Below are 25,355 nucleotides of genomic sequence, written 5' to 3'. Positions count from 1 at the left end.
TGTTAGGTTTCCCTGTTTGCTTTAGCTTCACTTTGCTTGCGACTTTATGTCACGATAACATGGATAGTAATATTATGTTTGATAATATGTCAGATGCAAGTCATATACCATATACAAGGCGCAATTTATTAACAAGTACTATTTTTGCGTTTTAATCTGCATTTAAGGCCTGGTCCAGGGTGAGGAAACATACAGGCGTTTTTCGAAATTCTATTTTTTGCCTATTTGACTACGGATATGCAAACAAACGTTTTTCAGTCTCCATTGTGTTTCTCGTGTGTTTCAGCGCGTATGATAAAATGGTTTTAGGCCAAAGCCGTCGTACGTTTCATTTTTTTATGACGTCATCTTGTGACGTAACTTTGTGAGTTATCTCTAAAATTTTTTGTTATAATCCCCAAACTTAAATCCTGGATCCGTGTCTGTCTGCGACTTATTACTACACACTTGGTTTCACTTGAGTAGTGCAACACCTGTATAAACCGAAGGTTTATAGTTTAATTAATTATACTCAAACGTTGGAGTAGTACACGATATGCCAGATTGCCGAAACATTCAACCATGAAACCGCAATGTCTGACGTAACTCTAAGACCGAACCTGGCTTAATTTTTGAACTGGATACAAAGAGGAACCGGCAACAGAAAGAGAAATCAACAGGTTTTATTCAACCCACGCGTTTTTCGGTGTAAAGGTCGTTAATAATATAATATTGCGACTAAAAGGTCGGTCCTTTCGACATAAAACTTTCAAAAGAACATCAATGTTTTCCTTTTAAGGGTTAAACTTGCAATTGTACAGAAAAAACGTGGATTATTAACCCGTTAGCCCGTCTAATCATAACAACCTTGCCAAAGTTTCAAACTTTTAAAGTCAATAGGTTTGGCATGATATTTGAACACAACAGTGTGTCATGAAACAACTGGTAAAACAATATGATTATCTTCTGAACTTAAACGGGACTAACTTCTCACAAGGTATAACGGTAGCCTATATGAAAACTTTTTGTTTGCTGCTTGAAAACACTTTAGCAGAAAAAACGCGAACATTTTATATTTCACAAGAAGCACTAAAACGTATTACGCCAATCTTTTAGGCATTTTTTTAGAGGCCCCACTAAACACAAGCTAATGGTTTTCGAAAGAAATATTACTACATAAGACAACTAGCACTTCATAACAAACAACTTCATACAATCAAAATTCAAAAACGGCTTTGATGCCTCAAAAATATCGACGGATTACACCACGTGGGGAAGTAACAGACGGGGTTTCCCCGATTTCAAATCGATGGGATAATACCTCAGGCCAAACTACAGTCTCAACCTCATACTAAAAAGGTGTTTTAAATCAAGGGCGGATATGTTGCTTTGCCAGGCTCTGAACTTTCAGAATGGGATATTGCAATTTACAGCTTATATTTGATTGCACGATTTACCAGTATAATTATTATTTTGTATATGTGTAGCATGTATACTTTTTCTTTTCAGGAACATAAAGCTGGTTATTTGGATCGTACAATTCGCAAAGTAGGATGTCGCTGGTTTATCGTATTTGCTTCTTGCTTTTGATTGGCTCTTCTTGGGCACGCGGCCATGGAAACAAACAACTTAGATGTCCAATCAAAAGAAAGTACGATACAAAGTAAGTGCTGACTGTGAAGGCTTGAGGTGTAACGTATCACGTTATGAAATTAGTTTTTATATATTTATATATATTATGTTACCGGTACGACAAATTTATTTGTTTAGAAACATGTTAAAGCTGTTTGACTAGTGCAGGGATGTCCAACCTGCGGCCCGCTGGCCACATTGCGGCCCGTCTAAAATTGATGTGCGGCCCGCTAGTCATTTTCACTCCCAAGTAGTATTTCAAACGATCAATATTAGCATAATTAAAATGTACCTGTCAGCTTTCAGGGGCGCACTAATAGTACGGTATGGGTAAAATATATATATATATGTAACACTAAAGGCCCGTTAGAATTCTAAAGAGCAATACTTAATCTTGAAACGTAATAGGTCCTGCGGCCCATTAAATTATTTCAAGTCTCGATGCGGCCCACTATAATAAAATGTTGGACATCCCTGGACTAGTGTTTAAACCTATATGCCCATATTTAATAATATCGTTACCACAAAAAAGTCTGCTATTGATGTGGTATTATTTATAACATAAAAGAGTTAGTGTATAGGTTACATTTTTAGCATACCCAGAACTATACCTACACTATTTTAGGTATCCTCGATCGGGGAAACATCGAAAAACGAATCTATAACCGAGCATAAGATTTCAACAGAAGAAAGAAACTCATATGGTTTCTATCTCTAACCTATACAACCCTAGTTTCTTAACGCTTGATTTTCACGCATTGGGTCTTAAGTAAAACAAATGTTTTTACCCCAATTGGGTAATAGAATACGACTTTATAAACCCAAAGCTTTAATTATTAAGTAAAATCCGGGACATTGGACGGTAGTGCTGTGTGTTCCCCTTGACTATTTGTTACGAATCAGGTTATTGTGTAGATTATATCGATCTAGTGCCGGGCTGGGTTTTTGATCGGCTTTCACTTTACAGGTGTTTGTACCACTTCGTCAAGAAAGAGTTATGGTGCGACAATACAAACCTGACGGCAATCCCCAAACCTAGCGATATTGTTTCTTATGCCGACCCAGCTTCTGCTAGAAGCTTGCTTGCAAACGATAGCTGCATCGCAGATATCAAGCAAGGTAAAATTCCATCAGCCAAAAACTTTTTACTGCCCCACACCCGATTTAAAGCATCACAATAAGTTATATGCCGTGTGTTTACGAAGTTGTTTATAAAAGGATTCCAACGAACGACCCTGCTGCGCGGTAAGCCTGCATTTTGTTTTATTGTATATCGCCTAACAACCTCGAAAAGTAACGGTAAAAAAAAATTGTAGTTCAGTGCGAGAAATATATTATTTTGAACTGCACTTTTCTAGATGACCTTGCTGCTTACACCCGCCTTCAACACATGGATGCCTCAAGAAACATGTTGACCAAGCTTCACCCAAACGCATTTCAGGGTTGCCGAAAACACTTGAGAACCTTAATACTGTCGCACAATTACATTTCCGACGTACACAAGGATGCCTTTTTGGGTAATATTTCTTTAGGATTGCTTGTAAAAAATATAGATGCAAAGGCGATACGTTGATATGTAGAATATGACTCTATCTAACTAAAAAAACGCTTTATGGTAAATAGCAGCATCATGAATTACTAGTATTGAAACGTTTTTTGAAGAAACAAGACGTATTCGAATTTAGGTATATATACGATCCACATCGACAAGACAGAAGTTGCGATAAACATTATGTAATTTGAAAACGCATATATTCCGTTTTAATCCAGTTTAAATTACATTTTTTATCGTTTCAGGGTTAAGCCGACTCGTGAAGCTCAACTTAAGTTACAACAAGCTAACCTCCATGCCTTACGATATTTTATCTCACCTCGAGTAAGTTTGGATGCAGTTGTTGGAAAGAACGTTCTAACCTTAAAAATTTGAAGAATAAATCCTAATTATAATATACCTAATACAAGTTTTATTTCACATAAAACTTTGTACACTATATGCATAAGGCAAGGGCAAATCAACCAATCGCAGTCAACAAAGTAAACCCTTATTATTTGCCACAGCAATTTGGAGGTTGTCTTGTTACGTGGCAACCAGCTGGTGACGCCACATCCGGAATGGTTTGAACACGTGTCACTCAACATCCGGAGAACACGGACACCGATTTCAAAAACCGATATCGTGGGAGAGAACAAGTGGGAATGCAATTGCGAATCAGTTCTCTATTGGGTACGGCCGTTTATAAATTCAAGCTAATGATTGGTGTAATATAGCGTTTAGCACTTTGATTTTTTAAACAGCCCAAAGTGTATCGAAAGTATTTGCAGACTCACCGAATCTGTCGATCAATAATGCAAGCACGGCAGGCTAGAAAAACAACTAGCCTTCAGTGCGGTTCGAACTCAGGCTCAGAGAGGAGCCCAAATTGTTTAGCACAGGGGTTCTTATACTAGGGTTCATGGGCCCCTTGGGGGTAAAGGCCATAAAGGCCTACTTGAAGTATTAGTATACATTTAAGAAGCAATCATTTTTTGAAGAAAACAGTTTCGCACTGAATCATATTATGGACTCCATTTCACTTTCATTTTTTTGGATCAAAAACAACACATTTATGAAGTCTATTTGTACTGTGACGTCAATTCATGACGTCATTATTGAATTTTATTTGCCTACCATGGTCCACGCGAGGCCAAAAAAGTTTTTAGGGGTCCGCGGTAAAAAAAATTTACGAAACCCTGCGGTTTAGCAAAAGTCGTTCCGTTTTCAATACCGTTGGGATTCCCGTTGACGGGTGTTTTCTGTTTTGTAATCTCCAACATGTTTGTAGCACTTCCTGAAAACGATTCAAAGAACACCGGGCAACTTTCTTGGATTTTTTGATGTTGTGTGCGCAACGCGCAACGGAAGCAGGATGTCTCGCCTTGTAAAGGAAGATTTTTGCAATTCCGGCGATACTAAACAACCCGAAAAGCTCGGACAGGAGCCTGACAACCATACAATACAGCGGTTAATAACGAAACTTTTGCATCCGCAAATCAGGAAAAGGAACCTTGCTCAATCTGACAGTGTTGTAATCGTTCGGCAAAACAAAAAAACGAATGAATCCGAACCCGAAAACCCCGGGTTTGGATTCAAGTGGATCGTCATCCTGGGCAGTTTTATGTTTCTTCTGGCTGCAATGATAATGCTAGCTGCGTTGGGACAAAAATGCAGCAAATTATAATAGATTTAACGTCGTTAAAAGTTTAGAATTTGAACTGAACAGGCTTGTTTGTTTTTTAATCATATTTTTTAATGAAATCAAGTAATTTGGCGCACGATTAGTCATCTTACTGAAATGCGAATGCAATGTGGAAAAATAGCTTGTAACTTTGTAGAGTTGCTAATGGAAAGCAGTCAAATTGGTGACCGGTGTCGCTAACGGTATATTAGGTACCAAACTTTCATTTCGAGGGTGCGATGAGACATACGACGCTTTCGTATTTGTTTGTGAGATGAATGTAAAGAATAGCACTAAGACAACACAGAATTATAAATGCATTGATGTATTACTTGTGGTCCGTTTGATTGTTAAAGAATAACAATTTCGAAGCGAAACAGTATGTCCTTGTTGACCACTCTGATAAAGGTTTTACGACATTCAACAAAACAATATTGGACCCCCTGTAATACAATGGACCCCTTGTTATACGATGAAACACATGCAAAAGCTCTCACACTTCAGTGATTCCCAAACTGTGTGCCGCGAATTTTTTTGTAATTTAGAGAGAGTATTTGCATTACTAATATGTATACACGCAAGCACTTAAACTTAAATACGCACTATCAATTACCAATTATTAATATTAGGAAATTTACTTATATTATGCCGTATGTTAAGGGTGATTCTAAAATTACTCTATTGTGCGTGTTCTGTTAAAAGTGTGCCGCGAAATATCTAAGTTGTTTTAGTGTGCCGCAAGCTAAAAAAGTTTTGAAACTACTGCTTATTGCAAAAGCGGAGCAAGAACTTCATATCCGCATTCTTTTTAGACAACCAGCGGTTCTACCAGACATTAAACATACAAGGCTAAGCGAAAGCGCCGTGGGGCTTGAAGACAGCGTCTGGCGCCCACTCGTTCGTAAACTGACGCAATTTCTATTTTAAAACCCTGCACAGGCCGCTCTCGAGGTTTTGCTTGAATGAGTACTGGGTACCAGCTAAAACCAGTGGGGCGCAGACTGATGCTCAAATTTGGGTCGCCGAACAATGTATGGTGGATAAACGTGTGACGACAAAAAATGACTGGATCAATACTATGACTGAATTTGATTAAAATAATTGTTTGTTAAAAGAATTTAATGTAGCACAAGTGCAGGTGGAAAGTCCAGCCATTGGTAAACATCGTGTTAAATCGTTTAATAAGTTCGTCCTTGCTAAAAAGAGCTCAATGTCGACGGTTGTCTATACTGCATGGTACACTGTTGTGTATATAGATAAACATCACGAAAACAAAATTATTACTAGCCACAATTGCGTTTTTTTCACACGAAATTGCAACCACTGCGTGAAATTGCTTTCCAGCGTGTTACTGGGCTGTTTATTTGCTTTGAAGTTAAAAAACAGAAACGTTCAAGTATTGAAAGGCAAATTATCAATTAAATTGAACATAGTCTCAGGATATCCAATAAGATAAAAGCATTTTAAATTTCAAATAAACTTGTTTCCTGCGCGAATAAAGAAGATTTATCCGAGGAGAGCACTTTCCAACCGTGTAGAAAGTACGTTCCAGCCTTTGGCATTACTAATTTGGCTTGTAGCAGACCAAGTAAGTTCCTGGCTGCGCGCTTTCGTCCTGCAGTTATTAGTACACTTGTGGTCCGTCGTCTCATTTTGCGGTTTCACGATCGTCCAGGTGAAAGCTGTCTTGCGTCTGGGAAATCCCCCGAAACCGTTGTTTCGCGACAATCTGACATTTCAAACCTACATAGGCAATCAGGCGCTGCGACTTAACGACCGCATTTCAATATATCCAATTTCAAATCACTTATATTTTTCTTTTTTAACACATGTAAGATTAACTTCTGCTTTGCCACAGCGGACAACAAAATTTAAATTTGCAAAATAACGATTCTTGCTTTAAAATCGAAATTAAATAAACGTTTAGGCTTTTTATAATGCATTTTACATAAATAAAACTATACCGATATGTAAATGGAATAATTAGTCGTAATAAAAAGGACAGCGTTTATTCTATCATTTAAATTTAAAAAGTAAACATTTTAATTACAATAACTACACAATTTAAAAAAACACACCTGTTTTTGCGGGTTTTATTAAACGGTCCACGAATACCGCAGCAAATAAAGTGTTTTTTTTATGATTCAATGTACATCGAAGTGTATATCAGTTAACCGCTAGGTTATGCTCAAGAGCTTTATTTATGTCAGGATAAATAATACTCAGGAAAATCACCTGAAGCCCAAAATAACGGGAAAAAACCCCTCGTAATGAAACAAGCCTCAGTCACCTGAGCTCCGAAATCCCTGGTGATTTACGCAGTCTTTGTCGTGTATAAAAGACTGGCGTAACACTTGGTTATATGATATGCCATTCTCCTGTCGCAGAGGTTGTCGATATGGCAGTGCCTTTCTGCTTTTCCCGAAACATGTGGACAAACTTAAACCTCAACAATACTTTTTACCTTGACTCGACATTGAAGTTTTCTTAGGTTTCTTTTTATTCGGGTTAAAAACCACCTGTGTAGCAGATGTTGTAACTATTAGTATTTTATTTAAGTTCCAACATTTTGGTTTGGTAATAAGTAAGTTATACTTTTACAATTTACATAAAGGTGAATAAATAGTTTTACTCAGCGGCTGTATGTCGTGACGAATGATTTCGCAGGGAAGATAATCCACATTAGAGTCAAATTTATCTCACACACAATCGCCTGTTGGGATGTACCTGGATAGCAAACGTTTGGCATAATCTTGAAAGTTAAACAAAGGAACTTAGTTGTTGAACTGCGCGTGTTTGACGAACGCGGGTAATTCCCAGAGAAATGCGAACGCTTTTTCCGAGACCAAAGCTAAACCACAAATGGTATTAGTTCTGTTTAGTGTGCGTTTAGATGTAGCCTATAGTCGCAGAATTGCGAATGGAGCAGAATCGTTAGGTGTCAGCAATTAATCGGCGGCGGACCCGAGCAAAGTGCACAGCAAGACAAATCAATTACAACCTAATGTAACTATGCGTGGTAATTTCGAACAATGGCGCTGGCAGATATTATCAAAGGGGAAGGACTAGCCAGATATTTAGACATTACTTCACGGCACGAACAAGTAAGAATATTGATTAAACAGCCTGGTTGGGCGACACGGCAATTTGTTTTTGTTGGTTTTGTTTGCTGCATAGGTACACTAATAGTAATTAGCTATGACCGACCTGTGTCGATGGCAACTCTTGGGTGTGAGTATACCTATAATTTCATGTGCAAAAAATGATTCGCATTGCCGCGAACTACTTGTTCTGCTTGAGCTGGTAGTAGCAAATCGGCTTGACATTTGACGGCGCAGTATTAGAGTATTACATTTCCGTCGTATAGCAATCTTCCGTGATTACGTAAAGTTACAAGTGTGGGACCATTTGTTATCTGATGATCAACATCTGTTGGGTATTTTTTCGACAATGGCATACGGTAAAGCATTTCGTCATGTGCGTCAAAAATGTGTCGAGTTACATTACGGACATACAGGTTACGGACTATATTGTTTGTCATCTAAGAAGTGTACTTTACGTTGTTGGTAGTATAGGTTGCATGTAACCAATCCAAAGCGTGATGTTTGGGTATTGGTGGTGTAATTTAGAAACATTAGGTACTAAAATCTAAAATTATCATTGCTTAGCAATAACGAATTTACTAAACTAAGGTATGCGACGGTCGCCTAGTTAAAATACGTTGTAAAAGTGTTTTTAGCAGCCGAACTTTTACTGCAAGCCAAGTTAGCGCATAAATCGTCCGAAGAGAATGCGCAAAAACCTTGCACCGACAGTCGGCAGATCTTTTGCAGCGTTTGTGCTTTGTTTGTATTCGCGCGTTAGCAATATCAAAAGCAAAACTTAGGATAGGCTTGAATTCCTGTAAAACGAAGGATGACTCATGGCGTAAGTTAATAAAGAATTAAGAAGAATTGGACACACCAGGCCTCGTTTAAGACCTATATGTGGGGGCTTATGTAGTGAATCTTAAAGTTTTACACTTGTGTCCGTAGAATGACCGACCGTTAACATTTTTAATTCTAATAACTAAGTAATCGATAGTAGTAACGCAGAATATAAGCTGATCTATAGAGATTCGGCTACGGACAGTCGGACACGAATGATGGTACAAATTCAGAATGTATACATACGCGAAAATTCTTTAACTTCCCTATTTGGCTATTAGTAATCGACTGGTTTCGGTATAACCCTTCGATAAATATTATCAATTGACACAAAATTAGTAAGTATGCGTTTTTTATTGTAAAAACACAATAGGCTGCATGTAGGAGTGCGAAACCATTGGCAGCAACTGGCTGCTATAGTTAATCGCTGTTGCGCTTACGAAAGATAAAAATTTAAACAAATCATTGATTCAAAGTATACTTTTTTTGAAATAAATAATGTATTGTGTGGTGAATATTAGTATAGCCTATGCCAGTGCTTCCCAGGGGCGAAGCTATTTCACGCGTGTCGCGAAGCATTTCTAACTGTTACAGTTTTATATTAGATCGAGAAATTATTGCATTATCATTACGTAACATTTACGCAACAATATCACAAATACTTATACCAATTAGATGTGTTGTGTCACATTAACTATTTCAGTAGGTACGCCAGTGGTAAAGATGCAGGTTTATGTAATTTTATTCGTTTGGCCACATCTCATTGTGGGTCGCATAATAAAACTTGCATTAAAAGTTGGTCGCGAACTGAAAAAGGTTAGGAAGCACTGACCTATACCATAGGCCATGATTTAGCCGAGACAGTATTGCTTCCAATTTTAGACCCACAATAAATATTAGTTCCTTAATTTGAATGGATTAAAATTTCAGTCGCGCAACGTAACCTGAATAGATTGCGCTAACAGCGACGCGTACTGGCGAAACCGAGGTAATTGTGACGTATGTGACTCTTTAATGAACAAAATCCGGCTCGATCCGACCTAGGTTCCGCTAGTACGTTGGCAGCTATTGTTGCAACAGAGTAGTCTAAATAAAACGATTTGTATATCATTCCACCTGGAATTAAAAATACCGGCAGTCTACACAAGCGAACATTTCAAATTTTATACAAAATACTTCTTAAATAACAGTTGTACTATTTTTCCATCTACCTTCCAATCTCACGTTACTATTTATATGTTTTATGTGGGCCCCGGATACCCGCAACCCCAACGTTGCTTTGCAATCGTCGTTTTCCAAGAATTTTGGGCACTTATTGTGGTAAATCGTTTAACCACAACATTATTGTAGGATTGTAGGCGGTCTCTCGAGTATATATATATTTTTTTATTTTAGGTCAGCTTACATGTATATGGCAATAATGTTAGGACTCACATGACAGTTTAAAAGATTAAAACTAAGAATACTTCCCAGTAAAGATAAACATACGATCCCCAAAACTGTTTCGCGTTCAGTTGCGTTTTACGCCAACGCGTTGGTATTTTTGTTTCTATAATCTCTCAAACTTTCATTTCTAAAAAAAGTTGAACAGAATTCCGATTCCATCGCAACTCCAGCTATAGATTTTGGAACCAGTAGCGCTGTGTATATTGTAAAGATTATGGCGCAAAGGTGGAAATGGTTAAATTGGGCAGGCAAATAAAGGTTAAATGGGAAAACAAAAGTGTACGTTTATAAGGCAACAATTTTAGCGCTTGTTTCGTTGTCACCGGGAAACTTACATGAGCCAAGTTGCCTTGATATTTGATGTGGTCAAATATATATTTAACAGTAAGTGCTTTGCTACTGAAAAAAGCAATATTGAAATTAGTTTCGGTTTGATTGTTCGTACTTAAACAAGAATACAAACAAATGCGTTCAATTGCAGGAGAATTAGTAATAGTGATGTACATGTCAACGCCCAGTGTTTTTGTTGTTTTTGTTTTAATTTGTGCTGTTAATGGAGTTGAATTGGTGCAACGGTGTACAGAACCAAAGTTTATTAAGTAAGTTGATTTAAATTGACTTTGTTAACGATTATTTTTTAAATTTATCTGTTCGGCTTACAAGATTAATCTTGAATAACACAAACGCATACCCATTTTACCATCTTAGTGTAACTTATTTTAACTCACAAAATACAACGAATACAAATTTCAGATCAAATTTTTCTGATTTAAAAATATTTATTAATTTATATAATTTATATTTTTATTTTTTGTGTTTGTTTACTAAGAAATTATGTCTCGGATCACATTCGTGTATTTAAAAAGGTGCGTAATCTTTCATGCTACAACTTCATTTATTTTATTTTTAGTTCTGTTGTTTAGATTAGATGATTTTTTTTTGCAACTTTGCCTGAGCAGATATTTGAATGCGGTTATGTATGTTTAAAACGAATTGTAAACATTTAAAATACTGAGAAGCGACATGTCTAACCAAGCTACTCTAAATTAACATTAAAACTGATACACTTTTCATCTCGACAGTGCCGAGAGATATTTTAAATAATTGAAAAAAAACAAAAACAATATACTGCTGCTAGTTTAACATCAAAATATATATGTTGTACACGCACTTCGGGGTATTAACAGAAACGGTCGATGTCCCGTAGTTGTGTCAGACCCTTGGGCACTTCGCCCGATCTATACCAGCTGCGACTATTTTATAACCCCATATCTAGTGTGTATTTCAATTATCAAAAACATAACTAATATTTTACGCAAAAATAAAATACTTTTACTTTTCAAAAATATTTTGGCACGTCGACATTTCACAATAACAGGCGTTTAGGTTCAGTGTGTGGGCGTTTTGTTATTATAATTTTCTACTCGAATTTTTGTTTTCAATACAATACCTAAAAGTGCATTTAGGAATAGTTATGCTGTCTGTATGAATTAAAGTCTAATAATCCCTTGTTATAACGTCAAAGATGCAACCACCTGTCAATCAAACACGAGCTGTGGTGCGACGATTCGAACCTGACCGAAGTTCCCGATCCCGAGGAGATTAAGGAAGGCTTTACCGACGCCAAGTTTACCTCGTTGCTGTTCATGAACAGAAGTTGCTTGAGGGAGATCAATGTCGGTGAGGAAAATGGCTTTTTGCAAATATAAAATCATTTTTTTGACAATATTGCATCGGTATATATTTTAGTTCAAAATAGTGCCACAATTAGGCCTAGGCTGCTAAATAATGCTTTATTGTTTAAGGTTTATTAATCCTATTTAGAAATATCATTTAATTAGCGTAGTGCATTTCGTATAGAGACTTCTGTATAACCATCAAGGGTAAATTAAATTAACATATTCACTATTCTATTTAGGCGTTTTTTTTTTGTTTAAAGCGTTTTAAAGGAAAAAAATACCTTGTGATTCCTTTAAGAATTCGTGCTACTCGATTGCATCCGTGAAGATTTTCTTAAAAGTATTTGTTTTTCAGTAATAGAAAAAACCTTGTTTTTCCCGGTTTCAGAACGCCTCTCGAAATACCTGTGCCTGACGCAGCTTTATCTGGACGAAAACGACATTGAGCAACTTCCCAAGTCCCCATTCTCAAAATGCGGCGGCCTAATCGTGATCGGCTTGTCAAAGAATCGTATCACGGCAGTTCGATCCGATGTGTTTCGTGGTAAGTTCAACCAACCTTCTAGGATTTGGGGTTGTCTTTTTTGGCCTGTAATGTATGCATAGTCCACACGTTTTGGTGTTTTGTATAACCTGTAGGCCTTTCGAAGTTGAAGCTGATAGCTCATATATGGTTCAAAAACTTGTTTTACTTATAGAAAGTTTATTTTTTGTTTTCAAAGTAAAGAAAAATAAAAAGTCAGACCGTTACTGAAAAATGTAAACTTATCCAGATTTTGCCTTAAATAACATTTATGTTTTCAAGCAGCTTTGCTGACACTGAACGAACCCAACCCAATTTAAAAAAAACAAATCTTGAAAAGAACCGAACGAATTTGAATTTAAACTGTCCAATTAACCAGGCCTCCACTGCTTTAAATTGAAACCCCAAATCCGAAATCGACCGCTAAACGCCCCCTTTCACTATATAGCGAACGTTTCCGAAACGCCTTCCTTCAATTTTCCAGGTCTGGACAAGTTAGAAACGTTGGACCTCGAAGGAAACCAGATCGCGAAGCTCGGTTCGAAGGTGTTCCGCAACTTGCCGCAACTGCGCGTTTTACGACTGGGAAGAAACCAACTGCGCGTGATTCGCTCCGACACCTTCCAGCATCTTCCATTCCTCGAGGTGCTTGACCTGCGCCTCAACGGCCTGGCCGAGTTCTCATCCGAGCACTTGTGGGGACTCACCAAGCTCAGGTGAATGTCCGTGACGATTGCTATCGAAGTAGAAACTGGAATGCCGGGCCGCCAAACACATAAACGGTTCCTTTGGCCGATTTTTTAGGTTTGCGAAGTTAACCGCTGGTGCGTGGTAAAATCAGGGCGTAGTCCAGAAAAAAAAAAAAAAAACAGCTATACACGAATAAACAAATAATCACCAATTAATTTTTGATACAACTTTTTCACGCGCAGCAATCGTCTAACAGAAATTTTCGATAAGAGATTAGGTTAACAGGATCGGGCACGCTTTTTATAAGAGGCAATGCAAACTGTGTTTTAGAAAACATTTCCACATCAAGATAAGTTAATTTGTTAAATGAGTGGAATTTGGAAAAGTTTGAGTGTTATTTGCTTTATACATTCCTTCTAACAATTCTCTATAAGTACAGAAAAGGCCTTACTAAACCATATAGTCGAACATTCCGATGAAATTATTCATTTTAAACCTTTTGAAAAGGGCTATTTTCATTTTTATCCTTAAAGTTAATTTATATTGAAGAACTACGCGTTAAAAATTTTCATAAACAGTTTTAGAAAAATAAAACTCCAAACAAAAACTTTGAAGGAACCGAAACTTACCGGGTAACGTACGTAGTTGGGTCATATTTCAGGAAGAAAAGTACTTTTCAGGAGATTTACTTTTAGCTGTTAAAATATTCAACAATGTAAAATTCTACATTTCGCTTAAATAAAATTCCAATTTATATAAATAGAAGAATCCCTTGAAAAAAAGAAAAATAATTTGGAGTTTTCCAAACGCACATGTTGGTTGTACATTTGGTAAAAACACCTCAAATTGCTGGTATTGTTTAGGCTTTATGTTACCCCTGACTTAAAAGCCGAAAGTTTTAAACTTACCCATAAATACGAAAATATTCCATAATATATTGGAAGTTTATTTAAAGAAAGTACGCGACCAAGTAAATTAAATATAGAACACTCGTTGACGGTTAAACCCAGTATCCACGACTAATTTTTTTCCTATACTGAAAAACGTCGCACCACGTTCACCTGTCCAATGGCCAATTGTAAGCATTTTGATTAATTTAATTCTTTCTCACGCTGAGAATTAATCGTTTTATGCAAGTTCCTTGTCTGCAGCTGGTCTTTGTTTGGCCGTAAGGCAAGTGTTTGCTTTTCAATTCAACACAAAAAAAAACGCCAGAAAAGATGTGGACATAAACAATACAATAATATCTCATACTGAGAATTCATCGTTTTATGCAGGTTTACTGGCTGTGGCTTTTTTTTGTTTGGCCGTAAGGCAATTATTTGCTTTCCAATTTAACAAAAAAAACGCCCGAAAATATGTAGAAATAAACACAGCTCAACTATTCAATCGTGACTTGCGCCTTGGTGCTAATATTGAAATAACTTTGAAAAAATTGAAAGCAATTGAGAGACGAGTTTTAATGGTTGGAAATTTTCATTTAAACGGTATATATGTAAAAACGTCCATCAGCGAATTTTATATACGGAAACTACACAGCCAACAACCAGGACTTAATATCTTTCTCCTAAGCCGAAAAGCAGGGGTTTACAGCGAAGCTAACAATGGGTATAAGTCAACCAAGCATTATATTTTGACGTTTCAATGGGGTTTTCCGACCAAAGGGGGTTTTTCAACGAATCGCTTATATTGGCCAAGAAAGTGCTTGTAAGTCGATAATGATGATCATGGGATAAGGAATCTATTTTATTCTATACCATTAGCATTTGAATTGTTTTTAAATTGTTGATATGACATTCTTAAACTTTTGTGAAATCACCCTGATCTTAACGTTTATGAACAACTGAAAAACGTTTTTATTTTATTTTAGTACTTTGCATTTGATGAACAATTCACTGAGCTGCCTCAACAACGACCTTTTCACGACGCAGTAAGTTTATTAAGTTACACTAAATCTCTAAAGTGTGGCACTTGTTTCGTTATTTCGATTTGATAAACGATATACCGACGATTATATTGTGCAGTAAAATTGGAAATACTCCGTCAAAAGTTAAATGGACAAAAGCGACGCATATAGTTAAACACTAAAAAACTATCCTGCTTGGTGAACCTTTTGGTAGCAACCAAATTAGAAACGATTTACCGTCGAGCAACGTACCGCAAACAGCATCAAAACAGATTCAGATAAAAATTCCGAGAAATTGCGGCTGAAACGACGTGCAATTAAAGCATAGGCTTACGGCGCTATGTGGCAATTATGTGAAGTTTACAAGTGTCGTTCCGTTATTACATCGGTTAAACGGTTAAACTAGGAATTGAAAAAATAATTTCAAGTATCTGATTTAGCTTAACTTAACTTGGAAACACAAAAAAAACAGTCCAGGGCCTATTCCGCAAATTTCGGGGTTGAGAATAATTCACAATGTTCACTGCTTAACGCATCTAATTACGACTTGATCACATATATTATTATCCTTGTTATATGAAATGTAAAAACATCATTCCTCACTAACCCATTGCAGTTTTTTTTTAAGTTATGTTGGACAAATTTCCCTTTCGTCAAAAAGTTTTTTCATTCCCCTTCTGGATGTGACACTTTGGTGTTTCCGTTTTTTGTGAAATTTTTTCCCAAGAGACGGATTAAATGCGCTAAACTCGTACGTAAATGCAAACCTGAACAAGATATGCATATAGCGCAATTCTACTGAAATCCCTTAATTCTAACACGGGCCCTGGTTACTAAACCTTATTGTACACGCTACCGGGGGAAGGGGGGATTACTGTAAATGTTGTTTGCTTTTAAATGTGTCGTCAAATACGTTTCGAGTGCAAACTAAGTTCGAGTGGACTTTTTGAGATGCCAGGACGACGAATTGTAGCAATCGGTTACTTGTACAAACACATGGTTTGAAAACTTTTCGCACGACACACTTCCATTGGCTTAGTCTCGCAATTACGCTTTGGTTCACACGTAATTTAACTTTTCCATCAGTTATTATTTAATCTTTTTCGGCTTTATTAAATGTACCAGAAAACAAACCAATATACGTAATCGGTACTGAGAACTGTGATAATAAGACAGCCAGACGCGAAGTGCGAAAAAAAATGCGTTTAATGGGAAATTTACCAAAAAATCCAATTCAAACGAGGCTTAGGACTTAGGTACATAAAGATAATCGCATATTGATAAAAAATTGGAATTTATTTCTTAATTTAACAGAAATGTGTTAGTGACGCTGCGCAATATAATGCATGCTGTAATATTCATAGCGTCCTAGAAATAAACGGATTTACTTTAAATGGACTAAACCACAATAAAGAAAGCCCAAAAATATTAAAAGAGTTGGCGAAAAATGTAGTTTGTTTGGGGGCATGACCAGATGGTCCCCTGAACCAACATCTGCTTACAATTCTTTTAGCCAATCTGATGCACATCAATTGGAGATTGTTGTCTGGATGTCCTATAACATAAACACCTTGCATTATTTTATACCAATTTCAATATACCAATTTACGCCTAAGGCAAAAAATACGTGTTTCTTGCAACGTACGGCCGCCAACGTTTGTATTGTCCTAAACTTGCAAGGGCTCAAAAATTATAATCAACGGCTGCAAGCGGCGGTATAGCGGCCGTACGGACCAAGTTGCGCACCTTCGGCCTTGGCTTTCGAAGCAAAGCAAACATTGCGATACATTTTCACTAATATGTAAATATTGCTCAAGTATGACGTTTCTCGATAGGTCATTGGAAATAAACATATCAAATTTAATTTGTTTAAAGCAATAAACTGGGATATCGTAAATAATTTGTTCACAGCAAATTAATTTCTTCGTAATTAGACTGAAAGGTTTAAACCAGGATGTTTTTCCTCTAATATCGTAATTATGCAAACATATGAATGTTTTATACAACTTTAGTTGCTTCCTTAAACGTGATTTAGAAAAAAAAAATTATGTTTTAATTTCCCTTAGTAATCCGTTTTTTCGCCTGACAATAAATGTTTGCATTTTCGTTTGCTTGTATAATGTTTAACCGAAAATATTCTTTTTAATTTAAAATATTATACTGATTTGTAATCGAACATGTTTATTATTTGCTTAGTGACATCAAGGGGTTATCAATTGCTAACAACCAGCTTCGAACCCCTAAACCGAAATGGTACCAAAAGATCAGCCGCGGTTCACCCCCGGAAACGGGGGTGTCGATCACTCGGGGAAACCCTTGGATTTGCGACTGCCAAGCTATACCTTACATGGTGGGTTAGAGTTATTTAAAACTTGAAACGAGAGCAATTAAAATAGGAAAACTTGCTATATTGACATAATACCTAATAATAGGTTAAAAATGAATTATTACTGAAAAAGCTAGTTATTGTCTTCCGTTGCTGAGAATTTTTCTGATTGCTGCACAGAACTTCCTCCAAAATCACATCGACGACATGCCTATGTGGGTGGAAATGCTGGATGTTGAGTGCTCCACTCCCCATTTATTGAGCGGGCAGATGCTTAGTAAACTCTCGCGGAAGGAGATTGAGCGAAACAGCAACGAGACCTGTTCTCATTCGACAGAACAATTGGATTCGTGCAAAGTGGCGAAAAAATACGAGAATTTGTACGAAAAGGAAGCCCGTATTTCGGTTCCAACGCCGGAAAGTTTTATCCAGGCCAACACTGAGTCTCTTTTCGTGGTGGCAGTTTCGCTTATTGCGGCCCTCGCAGTTCTAATCGGCGTGGTGACGTGTCTTTTGCGAAGGAAGTGGAAGAACAAAGGTGAGAATCAGCAAGTCGTTCTTACGCCTCCAGTCGTAAACAGGAGCCAGAGAGACGACCACTACGTGCCGGCGAGGCTGGATCACAACCTTGACGGGTATTTGCAGCCAAGCTGTGCATGCCACACAAGGTGCTTGGCACATCCTAATCGCAGCCCTCAAGGTCGCTCCATTTCCTCCGGCTACTACTCAATCCCGGACTTAAACAGCCACTACTACTCGTCGCCGCCACACTTGCACTGCGGTGCGGACAGTCGCCATCACTATCTCGGACATCCCACATGCTGCCACAACCAGCAGTACTTTAACGTTCGTCCTGGCTGCGGCGGCACTTGCGCTGGCGTGACTTGCCCTCAGTCGCGCAGCGATCCGGCGTGCGACGAGCAATCCGTGGCGCTGGGGATGAGTGCGTCCGTGGCGCTAGGGTTGGACGCCAGTCAACAACAACAACAACAACAACAACAAAAACAACAACAGCAACAGCGCGACGAGTTACAAGGGAAAGGCGCTGAAGCGATAGCGCCGCTTTTGGGCGAAGGCGATGAGCTGTCAGCAGACGTAACGACAGAGTCGGAATCCTCGCATGGTGGCAGCACGTGAGACGTGTACGTATCAAGATTCAGATAACTCTGTTAATGTGCCTTGTAGCCGGATCACCTATTCTATTTCCTTGATCGAAAAGTGCAAAACGGCGAGTTTATAAGATAGAGATCAAAGTTTTTTGTTCGCTGTAAATCTTATCGCTTACATATGCATTTGTTATGTTTTATTTGCTTTATATTTATCCGGCCTTATCGGAAGTATTTATTGTTGCTTTACATTTATATGTCCTGATTGCAGTGGCGTACTGGGATAATACAATGTGTGGGACGTACCCGACTATATAGTATCTACGTTTGGGTTGGTCCGATCAAAACAAACCACTCTATAATTTTTAACGCACCAAAATTTAAGTATATAAATCTGAAGATTTTCGTTTATATTTAACACAGGTATTCGCCCTTTGACAAGCCCTTGTGTGACACTGCTTTCCTCTACAATTGTAAAACTATGCGTCTCTTCGCCAAAATGCCTGTCAATCCGTCTGTTATTTCAACTATATAGCCATTTAAAGTAAAAAAATATAACTTATACCTTAAACTTATACCATTTTTGTAATATACCTTCGAGTTTTTGTATTATAAAAACTTTCGAACCTATTGTTAGTTTTGCCAAAAGTTTATACGATTTATTTAAGGTTTTCTTTTCTATCAAAACTGTTTTTATAAACGTTTATTGTGAACCGAATATACTTTTTGTATGACCTTTTTATGTTTGTCTCAACTTATATATTTCACGGCGCTCGATTAAAACAACGCTTTGTCATTCGGCCAAGTGTGAAATAATTTGCACAGAGTCTGTACCGGTTTATAATAATGATGCTTGAGATAACCGATATTTTCGACAAAAACACTTATCATCGAGGTATCGGCTCCGGTTCAACATTATCGGACACCTTTAGTCAGATCACAAGGAAAAAGCACTAAACAGAAAACAAACTAAGGATTTAAAACCATTTTTATAATTGAAATGTGCCTTAATATGTACGACCTTTCCATACGAGTGCCCTGCATATAACCAGGGATTGCAGCTATAAAGTAAATGTTTTGAATAAAATTTATTGCTTTTGCATCTTATCAAGAATTAGAGAGCTTTATGGCAAGTCTTGAAGGCCTTTAAAAAATCAAGGATATCTTGATTGGGATTATAATGTTTTTAACTATTCGAAACAACTTTTAAATTTATACATATTGCCCTCTTTCCTTGCCCCCTTTCCTTTAGGCATTTAGTGTACAACAAAGGTGGTTTGGATAAGATATATTTACGCATTTATATTACAAAGATTTTAATTGAATGAAAAAAAAATGTTAGGCTCTAGTGTTGTCTCCTCTATACTAAATAAAATACCTACATTTAAAACTAATCACACGAAGCCTGAAAAAGTCGCAGTTTAAATAACTTTTCTTTTACGTTTGACGCAATTTGCATCGAGGCGTTGGTAATCACTGCAAAAATATCGTGTATTTTATTTCGACAGTTCTGTTGGATTATAGCAATGTGGTGAAACATTTACCTTTGTTGGCGAGAATTTAGTTTCGTTTGGTTGTGTTAGTTTTAGCTCTCAGTTCCTGGTACAACAGGGCAAAGGTCCTGGTATCGTATTACAGGGAACCTCAAATGGAAATAACCTAATGTTATAGAAATAGCAAAGGCTACGTATCGAGAACCATTCTGGTAATACCCGTGGTCCTAAAATATAAGCAAGTCGAATGGTGTGTTTTATTACAGCGAGAATTATTTTCAAGTGTTTTAAACTGAGGGTAAAGCACAATAACCTAACCAGCCTTGTTTAGAACATGACAAATAACCTCAAAGGTTATTGATACAAAACTATTCTTGTTATTAACCACCGGGTTATTGAGGTTTTAAATAACTTTTATGTTTGAAATAGCACATGCTACACACGATTCTCTATATAAACCCAAAAGTATTTTAAACTATACTTTTTCGATCCCTTATACATTTATGGTGATGTATAAGGTTGGCACTGCTAAAGGTTTTTTTTAATGTAATTGTACACGCGTAAGCCATGTCGAAACTGAATACTGCAACAAAAATGGTCCGTGAACACCAAACCTTTGTAAATTTATATCTTGAACAATATTCCGCGGGACGCAAATAATATTTCGTGCCTAAACGGATCCGGATTTGGACCACCCTGGTCTTAGGTGAGTGGGTGAGTACTACAGTAGATTAATATTATTATTTGAAAGCCAAATAAGAGACTTAAAATCGCATACGGCCGGGGGTACGCTATTCAAAGTTTGAATCTACTGCTCCAACCTTATGCCTAACATACTAAGCCTGTTTTTTCTTATAGTTTATTGATTAGGCCTATTGCGTCGTATATTTTGTTGCGCATTTCTACGTATATGTTGGATTACACAAATGATTAGACCTTCCTAAATTATTATCATTTTTCCACAATGTTTTATTAGGACTCTCTTTACACAGCATACTATTTCAACGCAACGAAGCGTATTATGCGAGAAAAAGGCCACGGGGGGTTACCCTCTCTGCGGATAGCTCTCACGCAGCGAAAACTCGAATCACACACAGTGTATTTAGCCCAAGCTTTCTGGCAGTTGTGTAACGGCAAGGCATTGCTCGCAAAAGTGTAATTGTTTTTAGCTAGCTATTGTGTTTCGCTTTATATAGACATAGGATGGCGAATTTTGTCAGTAGGAATTGCATTGATTGCGCCTAAGCATTGACTTTTTGCACAAGCTGCAGCAGCGTCGAAAAGTCTAATGCACGCACACGCAGGTGTACACATTCTATTTACGCCTTTATTTTGTCTAGTTGCGCTCATAGCAACGTTTGAATTTGTTGCTGTTTTGCGAATTATAGATCGAGCGTCTACGTTTGTCATCTTGAAAGCTTGGTAAAATGCCTGCAGCTCAAGTCTTGTCCGGTCTCATTTTGGTCTTCTTAGTTCTCAGTCAAGCGGATGGCAAAAAGTGCACTGCAGGCGATGATAGGAAGATTTATCCTGGGTAAGCAAGATGGTAACAACAACTGGTTTTAAAATTAACTGTATTTGGTCTTATTTAATTCTATAGGGCAACTTATGGAGCAATGTATGTTTGTCAGCACATAACTATATTTCTCTAAAGCACTGCCGTTCAAATGTAAAGACGTTGAGGATGATGGATGTTTAATTTACAATGTTATCTTGCTACAGCTGTTCCCTGATCAGTGACGACATGAGCTTGTGGTGTGACCTCACCAACTTTACCGAGATCCCCAACCCCGATGACGTCAGAGCTTATGCCCCCTGCATTTATGCGAACGCCCTCTACATCAACAACAGCTGCTTGCAAGAAGTGGAGAGAGGTACTAGAATGAAAATGATGTTTAAATGAATAAAGTTATTGAATTGCTTTGCTGCATAAGAAACCTGTTTTACTGAGAATTTTTTTTTTTAGCCAAGCTTGCCAGATACCAAGCTCTCCTAAAGTTCGATTGTTCCGAAAACCTGCTTCAAAAACTTCGAAACAACACTTTCGTACAATCGCAATCCCTCGAGGTTATCGATGTATCTAGGAATAATATCGATGCAGTTGAGGGCGACGCGTTTAAAGGTGGGTTAGTGGTGGACGTTATGTCGTTTATAGACGGTTAAATAAGAAATGTATTTTTTCTCTTATGCGATTTTATCAGTTAAAACGCAGTTTAATAAAGTGGCCTTAAATCGGTTTGTTGTAAAAAAGTTAATTTTGTCAAATAATTTTAAACCCAAGCTCAGACGACGTAGGCGTAGTTCCCCCGCTACGAGTACTAAACAAATACGTTTAACTGTCGAGAAAGTAGAAACTTGTGTTGGCGTTTTACGGCTAATAGTTCCTCCCTATATCAGTCGCAATCCTAAATTGAGTTCAAATTACGTCAGCCTAACTTACGTTCAGTTGTCTAGTGTGAATTAAACTTTTTTTTTAAACAAGTGTAGTCGAGTAACGAGTTTCCCTTATTAAATATCGCATTGTCAAGTCTAGATTAAAAACCGCATTGTCTAGTAACAAGTATTTAACGTAGACATCATTTTCCTTAAAATTCGCCAACGCATTAAACTCTTTATAATATACAGGGCTCTACGAATTGGGTGAACTTAAGATGGGGCAAAACCGAATCCAGAGAATTTCTCGGGTCACGTTCAAGCCCATCCGCAAACTTAGGGTTCTCCAAATGGAAGACAACCGTCTCCAGGAGTTCAGAATGGAGTACATCAACCACTTGTATGATCTGCAACATCTGCATCTCCAAGGTAACCAAATCTACCGCTGGAGGGCGTTTCCCAGAAGGGGAGTAATTCAGCTGGCAAAACTGAAGATCGTAAACTTGAATTTCAACCGACTGCAGAGCATCAAAAACGAGACTTTCGAAGATTTTCCAGCGTTAGAGTAAGTGTGTGTTTGGTTTATTGGTAGGAAGACTGGTAAATGTAAACATAATATTAAGTAGGGAGTGTCTAAATTCGTTTGTTCACAACCGTATCTTTGCGTTGTTCCAAAAACAAAGTCTGTATGAAGCGCACGATATGTTTCAGGCGCCTTTATCTTAAGAACAACATGATATCGAGGGTTGCTGCCGGATCATTTGACAGTAACACAAACCTGAAGACTATTGACCTCCGGAACAACAGAATACAAACTTTGCCCAAACACATCTTCGACAAACTATGGTAATAACCGTTGGCCGAAATGTATTGGACCAAAAACTGAATTCAAAGTATATATTATAAAACAAAGCGAAATAAAAATCGCCGCAAAAAAATTATTGAATAATTACACAACTCTTTACTATACAACTCTTTACTATTAACAGATAAAGAAAAATGTCTACCATTTCGCACTATGCGCTATCTAAACTAACTTTACGTTTTTAGTCATCTCGAAGAGCTTTTTTTAAATGGAAACCAACTGCGCTTGCCACATCCCAATTGGTTCGTCAACGTGGTACGTCATCACAAGGAAACTGTGGGAGTTGATTCGTTCATGTCCGGCAACAAATGGATTTGCGATTGTGCGGCTGTGCCTTACTGGGTAGGTGTGGGATAAGCACCACGCATTTGGATCGAAATTAAAAAAACACACGCATTATTTCAATATAGGTTAAATAGCAGTCGATGCGAATTCTTGTCCGCCTAAATTCCCATAACAAAAAAAAACAATTTAAAAAAATTAGTTATTATTGACTATTACACAAGCCAATGCTTAGTGACACTTAGTTTAATAAAAAAAACATTTATGATACGTAAGCCTTAATTTCTAAAAGTTGCTTTACAAATGCCTTTTAGCAAGATCTAAGTGTGTTTGTTGCACACGATTTGTATTTTGTGGCCTAATTTATTAAAAATGTTGAACGTATTTTTATATTTTTTTTTTAGCGGGGGCGGTAACATGGCGTCAACGTAAGAAAAACATTCCCATACTTAAAAAAAAACTGTGTTTAGTCAAGTAAGTCGCTATCCATAGCACGTGTACGAATATAGTGAGCGAAGTTACAAGGGTGACTGCCGAGGGAAATTTTCTGTTTCCGAAAATAGTAGTTCCTTCTGCTTGAGTTCTAGCGCCGTGGGTGAAATCCACCGAAATCGAGCTAAGTCGTTTGTGTAGGAGAAAATGCGTTTGTAAAAAAAGAGAGCGACTATATTCGTACCGTTCTTATGGAATTTTGCAACGTAACACGTGGTGTTCATTAACTAAAACCCATACAAACCCATGCCAAAATATATTAAAAAAAGGGTTCAATTTAATAAAAAATAAATATATATGAGGATCAAAAGCAGTATATACGAAAGTATACCGTAAATACGTTGTTACTAGGCGTTCCTACGTCACCTCGGCAACGACCCACGTGGCAAGATGTTGGCCTGGAGATCTCGACTCGACATTTTTTGCGAACAGAAGGAAGCCACAGGAGAAGGGTGGTTGCTTAGCAACGCATCCACCAATAGCCAAGTCTGTTCACGTGAGCTTACTGATTTTGCGGGAGCGCCGATTGTGTTAAACAAGGTTTGTGAAAGCTCAACAACTCATGTTGTAAAGGAACAGAACACGAACGAGCGTGATGTCGACCATCATAAGGCAACTTTGTTCGCAATCGTTTTCGTGATTGCCTTTACCAGCACAATGTTAGTATTCGTGGTAATTATCTTGGTGATCAAATGCGTTCAACGAACAGGAAAAGGCGAAACGAAATGGAAAAAGGACTCGTCAAGAGATGACAAACTGATCACGGCATGATTTAGCTGTCATAAAGTAAAGTTTGTAAGAACTATACGTGATTTCATTATTTGTGTATCGACGTAAGACATTGTTAAAGAAAAATCTTAACTGCCAGACCGCCAAGTTGTGTTTTTACATGCGAACACCTATTTGTATTAATTGTTGCATTATTTTGTTGCTTGTTCACGTACGTCAACGTCAACATAAAAAAAAGTTAAAAAATATTATATTTGTGCATTGTTAATTATGCCGTAATTGCTGTCATTTTTTAATATATATATATTATTTACATTGGTAGCAAGTTATTCTTTATTTCTTTCCCCACTGTGCTAATGTTGTTTGGCTTTATTTTCTAATAAAACATTAACCTGAACTGTAGTGGTGAGGCTTTTACACGTCTACCACGGCAGTTGAGTTAAACGCGATAAAAGTCAACAGAAACTTTTTGTCGAGTGTAGTCTGCAACGAAGAGTGTCAAAACCGTGACCGTTTTATGTGCAAATCAGCCATGACGGCTGTCACAAACACAACTTCAAGTGCAGGGTCGCGTAGCTGTTAAAGCTTCTATATCTTTATTACAAAATGCTAACTTTTACTGTTCAAAGACTTGCCAGTTTTTCATCTTGCTTACAAAGTGCGGCTGATGTAAATTATACACGAACTAAAGGG

The 25,355-nt window shown here is 37.5% G+C and overlaps 2 protein-coding genes across 2 annotated transcripts; both read left to right on the top strand.

The window, feature by feature from the left end:
- The first annotated feature begins 1,346 nt into the window (after positions 1 to 1,346).
- On the top strand, positions 1,347 to 5,020 carry LOC146133312 (uncharacterized). The gene is made up of 6 exons (XM_083397424.1): positions 1,347 to 1,642; positions 2,579 to 2,730; positions 2,970 to 3,128; positions 3,409 to 3,487; positions 3,670 to 3,835; positions 4,434 to 5,020. Exons 1-6 carry the CDS (start codon positions 1,533 to 1,535, stop codon positions 4,827 to 4,829), a joined length of 1,062 nt encoding a protein of 353 aa, XP_083253550.1. The 5' UTR covers positions 1,347 to 1,532; the 3' UTR covers positions 4,830 to 5,020.
- Positions 5,021 to 10,212: 5,192 nt separating this feature from the next.
- LOC146133311 (uncharacterized) lies at positions 10,213 to 25,059 on the top strand. Its single transcript, XM_083397711.1, has 13 exons — positions 10,213 to 10,797; positions 11,724 to 11,878; positions 12,266 to 12,421; positions 12,885 to 13,116; positions 14,961 to 15,020; positions 17,193 to 17,346; positions 17,503 to 18,455; positions 21,644 to 21,795; positions 21,888 to 22,043; positions 22,547 to 22,859; positions 23,006 to 23,140; positions 23,345 to 23,501; positions 24,285 to 25,059. The coding sequence occupies exons 1-13, from the start codon at positions 10,664 to 10,666 to the stop codon at positions 24,702 to 24,704; spliced, it is 3,177 nt and encodes a 1,058-aa protein (XP_083253837.1). The 5' UTR covers positions 10,213 to 10,663; the 3' UTR covers positions 24,705 to 25,059.
- Positions 25,060 to 25,355: the final 296 nt, after the last annotated feature.

The sequence above is a fragment of the Ascidiella aspersa genome, chromosome 9 (assembly GCF_963924565.1).
Source record: "Ascidiella aspersa chromosome 9, kaAscAspe10.2, whole genome shotgun sequence".
NCBI classification, from domain to species: Eukaryota; Metazoa; Chordata; class Ascidiacea; order Phlebobranchia; family Ascidiidae; genus Ascidiella; species Ascidiella aspersa.
The sequence above is the reverse complement of the archived record's forward strand: the minus strand, read 5'-3'. Positions and strand labels throughout refer to the sequence as shown.

Coding starts and splice junctions, on each gene's coding strand:
- LOC146133312 (XM_083397424.1), top strand. CDS start 1,533: ATGTCGCTGGTTTATCGTATTTGCTTCTTGCTTTTGATTGGCTCTTCT. Junction 2,731..2,969: donor CATCGCAGATATCAAGCAAG/GTAAAATTCCAT, acceptor GCACTTTTCTAG/ATGACCTTGCTGCTTACACC. Junction 3,836..4,433: donor GCGAATCAGTTCTCTATTGG/GTACGGCCGTTT, acceptor ACATGTTTGTAG/CACTTCCTGAAAACGATTCA.
- LOC146133311 (XM_083397711.1), top strand. CDS start 10,664: ATGCGTTCAATTGCAGGAGAATTAGTAATAGTGATGTACATGTCAACG. Junction 23,141..23,344: donor CACATCTTCGACAAACTATG/GTAATAACCGTT, acceptor TTACGTTTTTAG/TCATCTCGAAGAGCTTTTTT. Junction 23,502..24,284: donor GTGCGGCTGTGCCTTACTGG/GTAGGTGTGGGA, acceptor CGTTGTTACTAG/GCGTTCCTACGTCACCTCGG.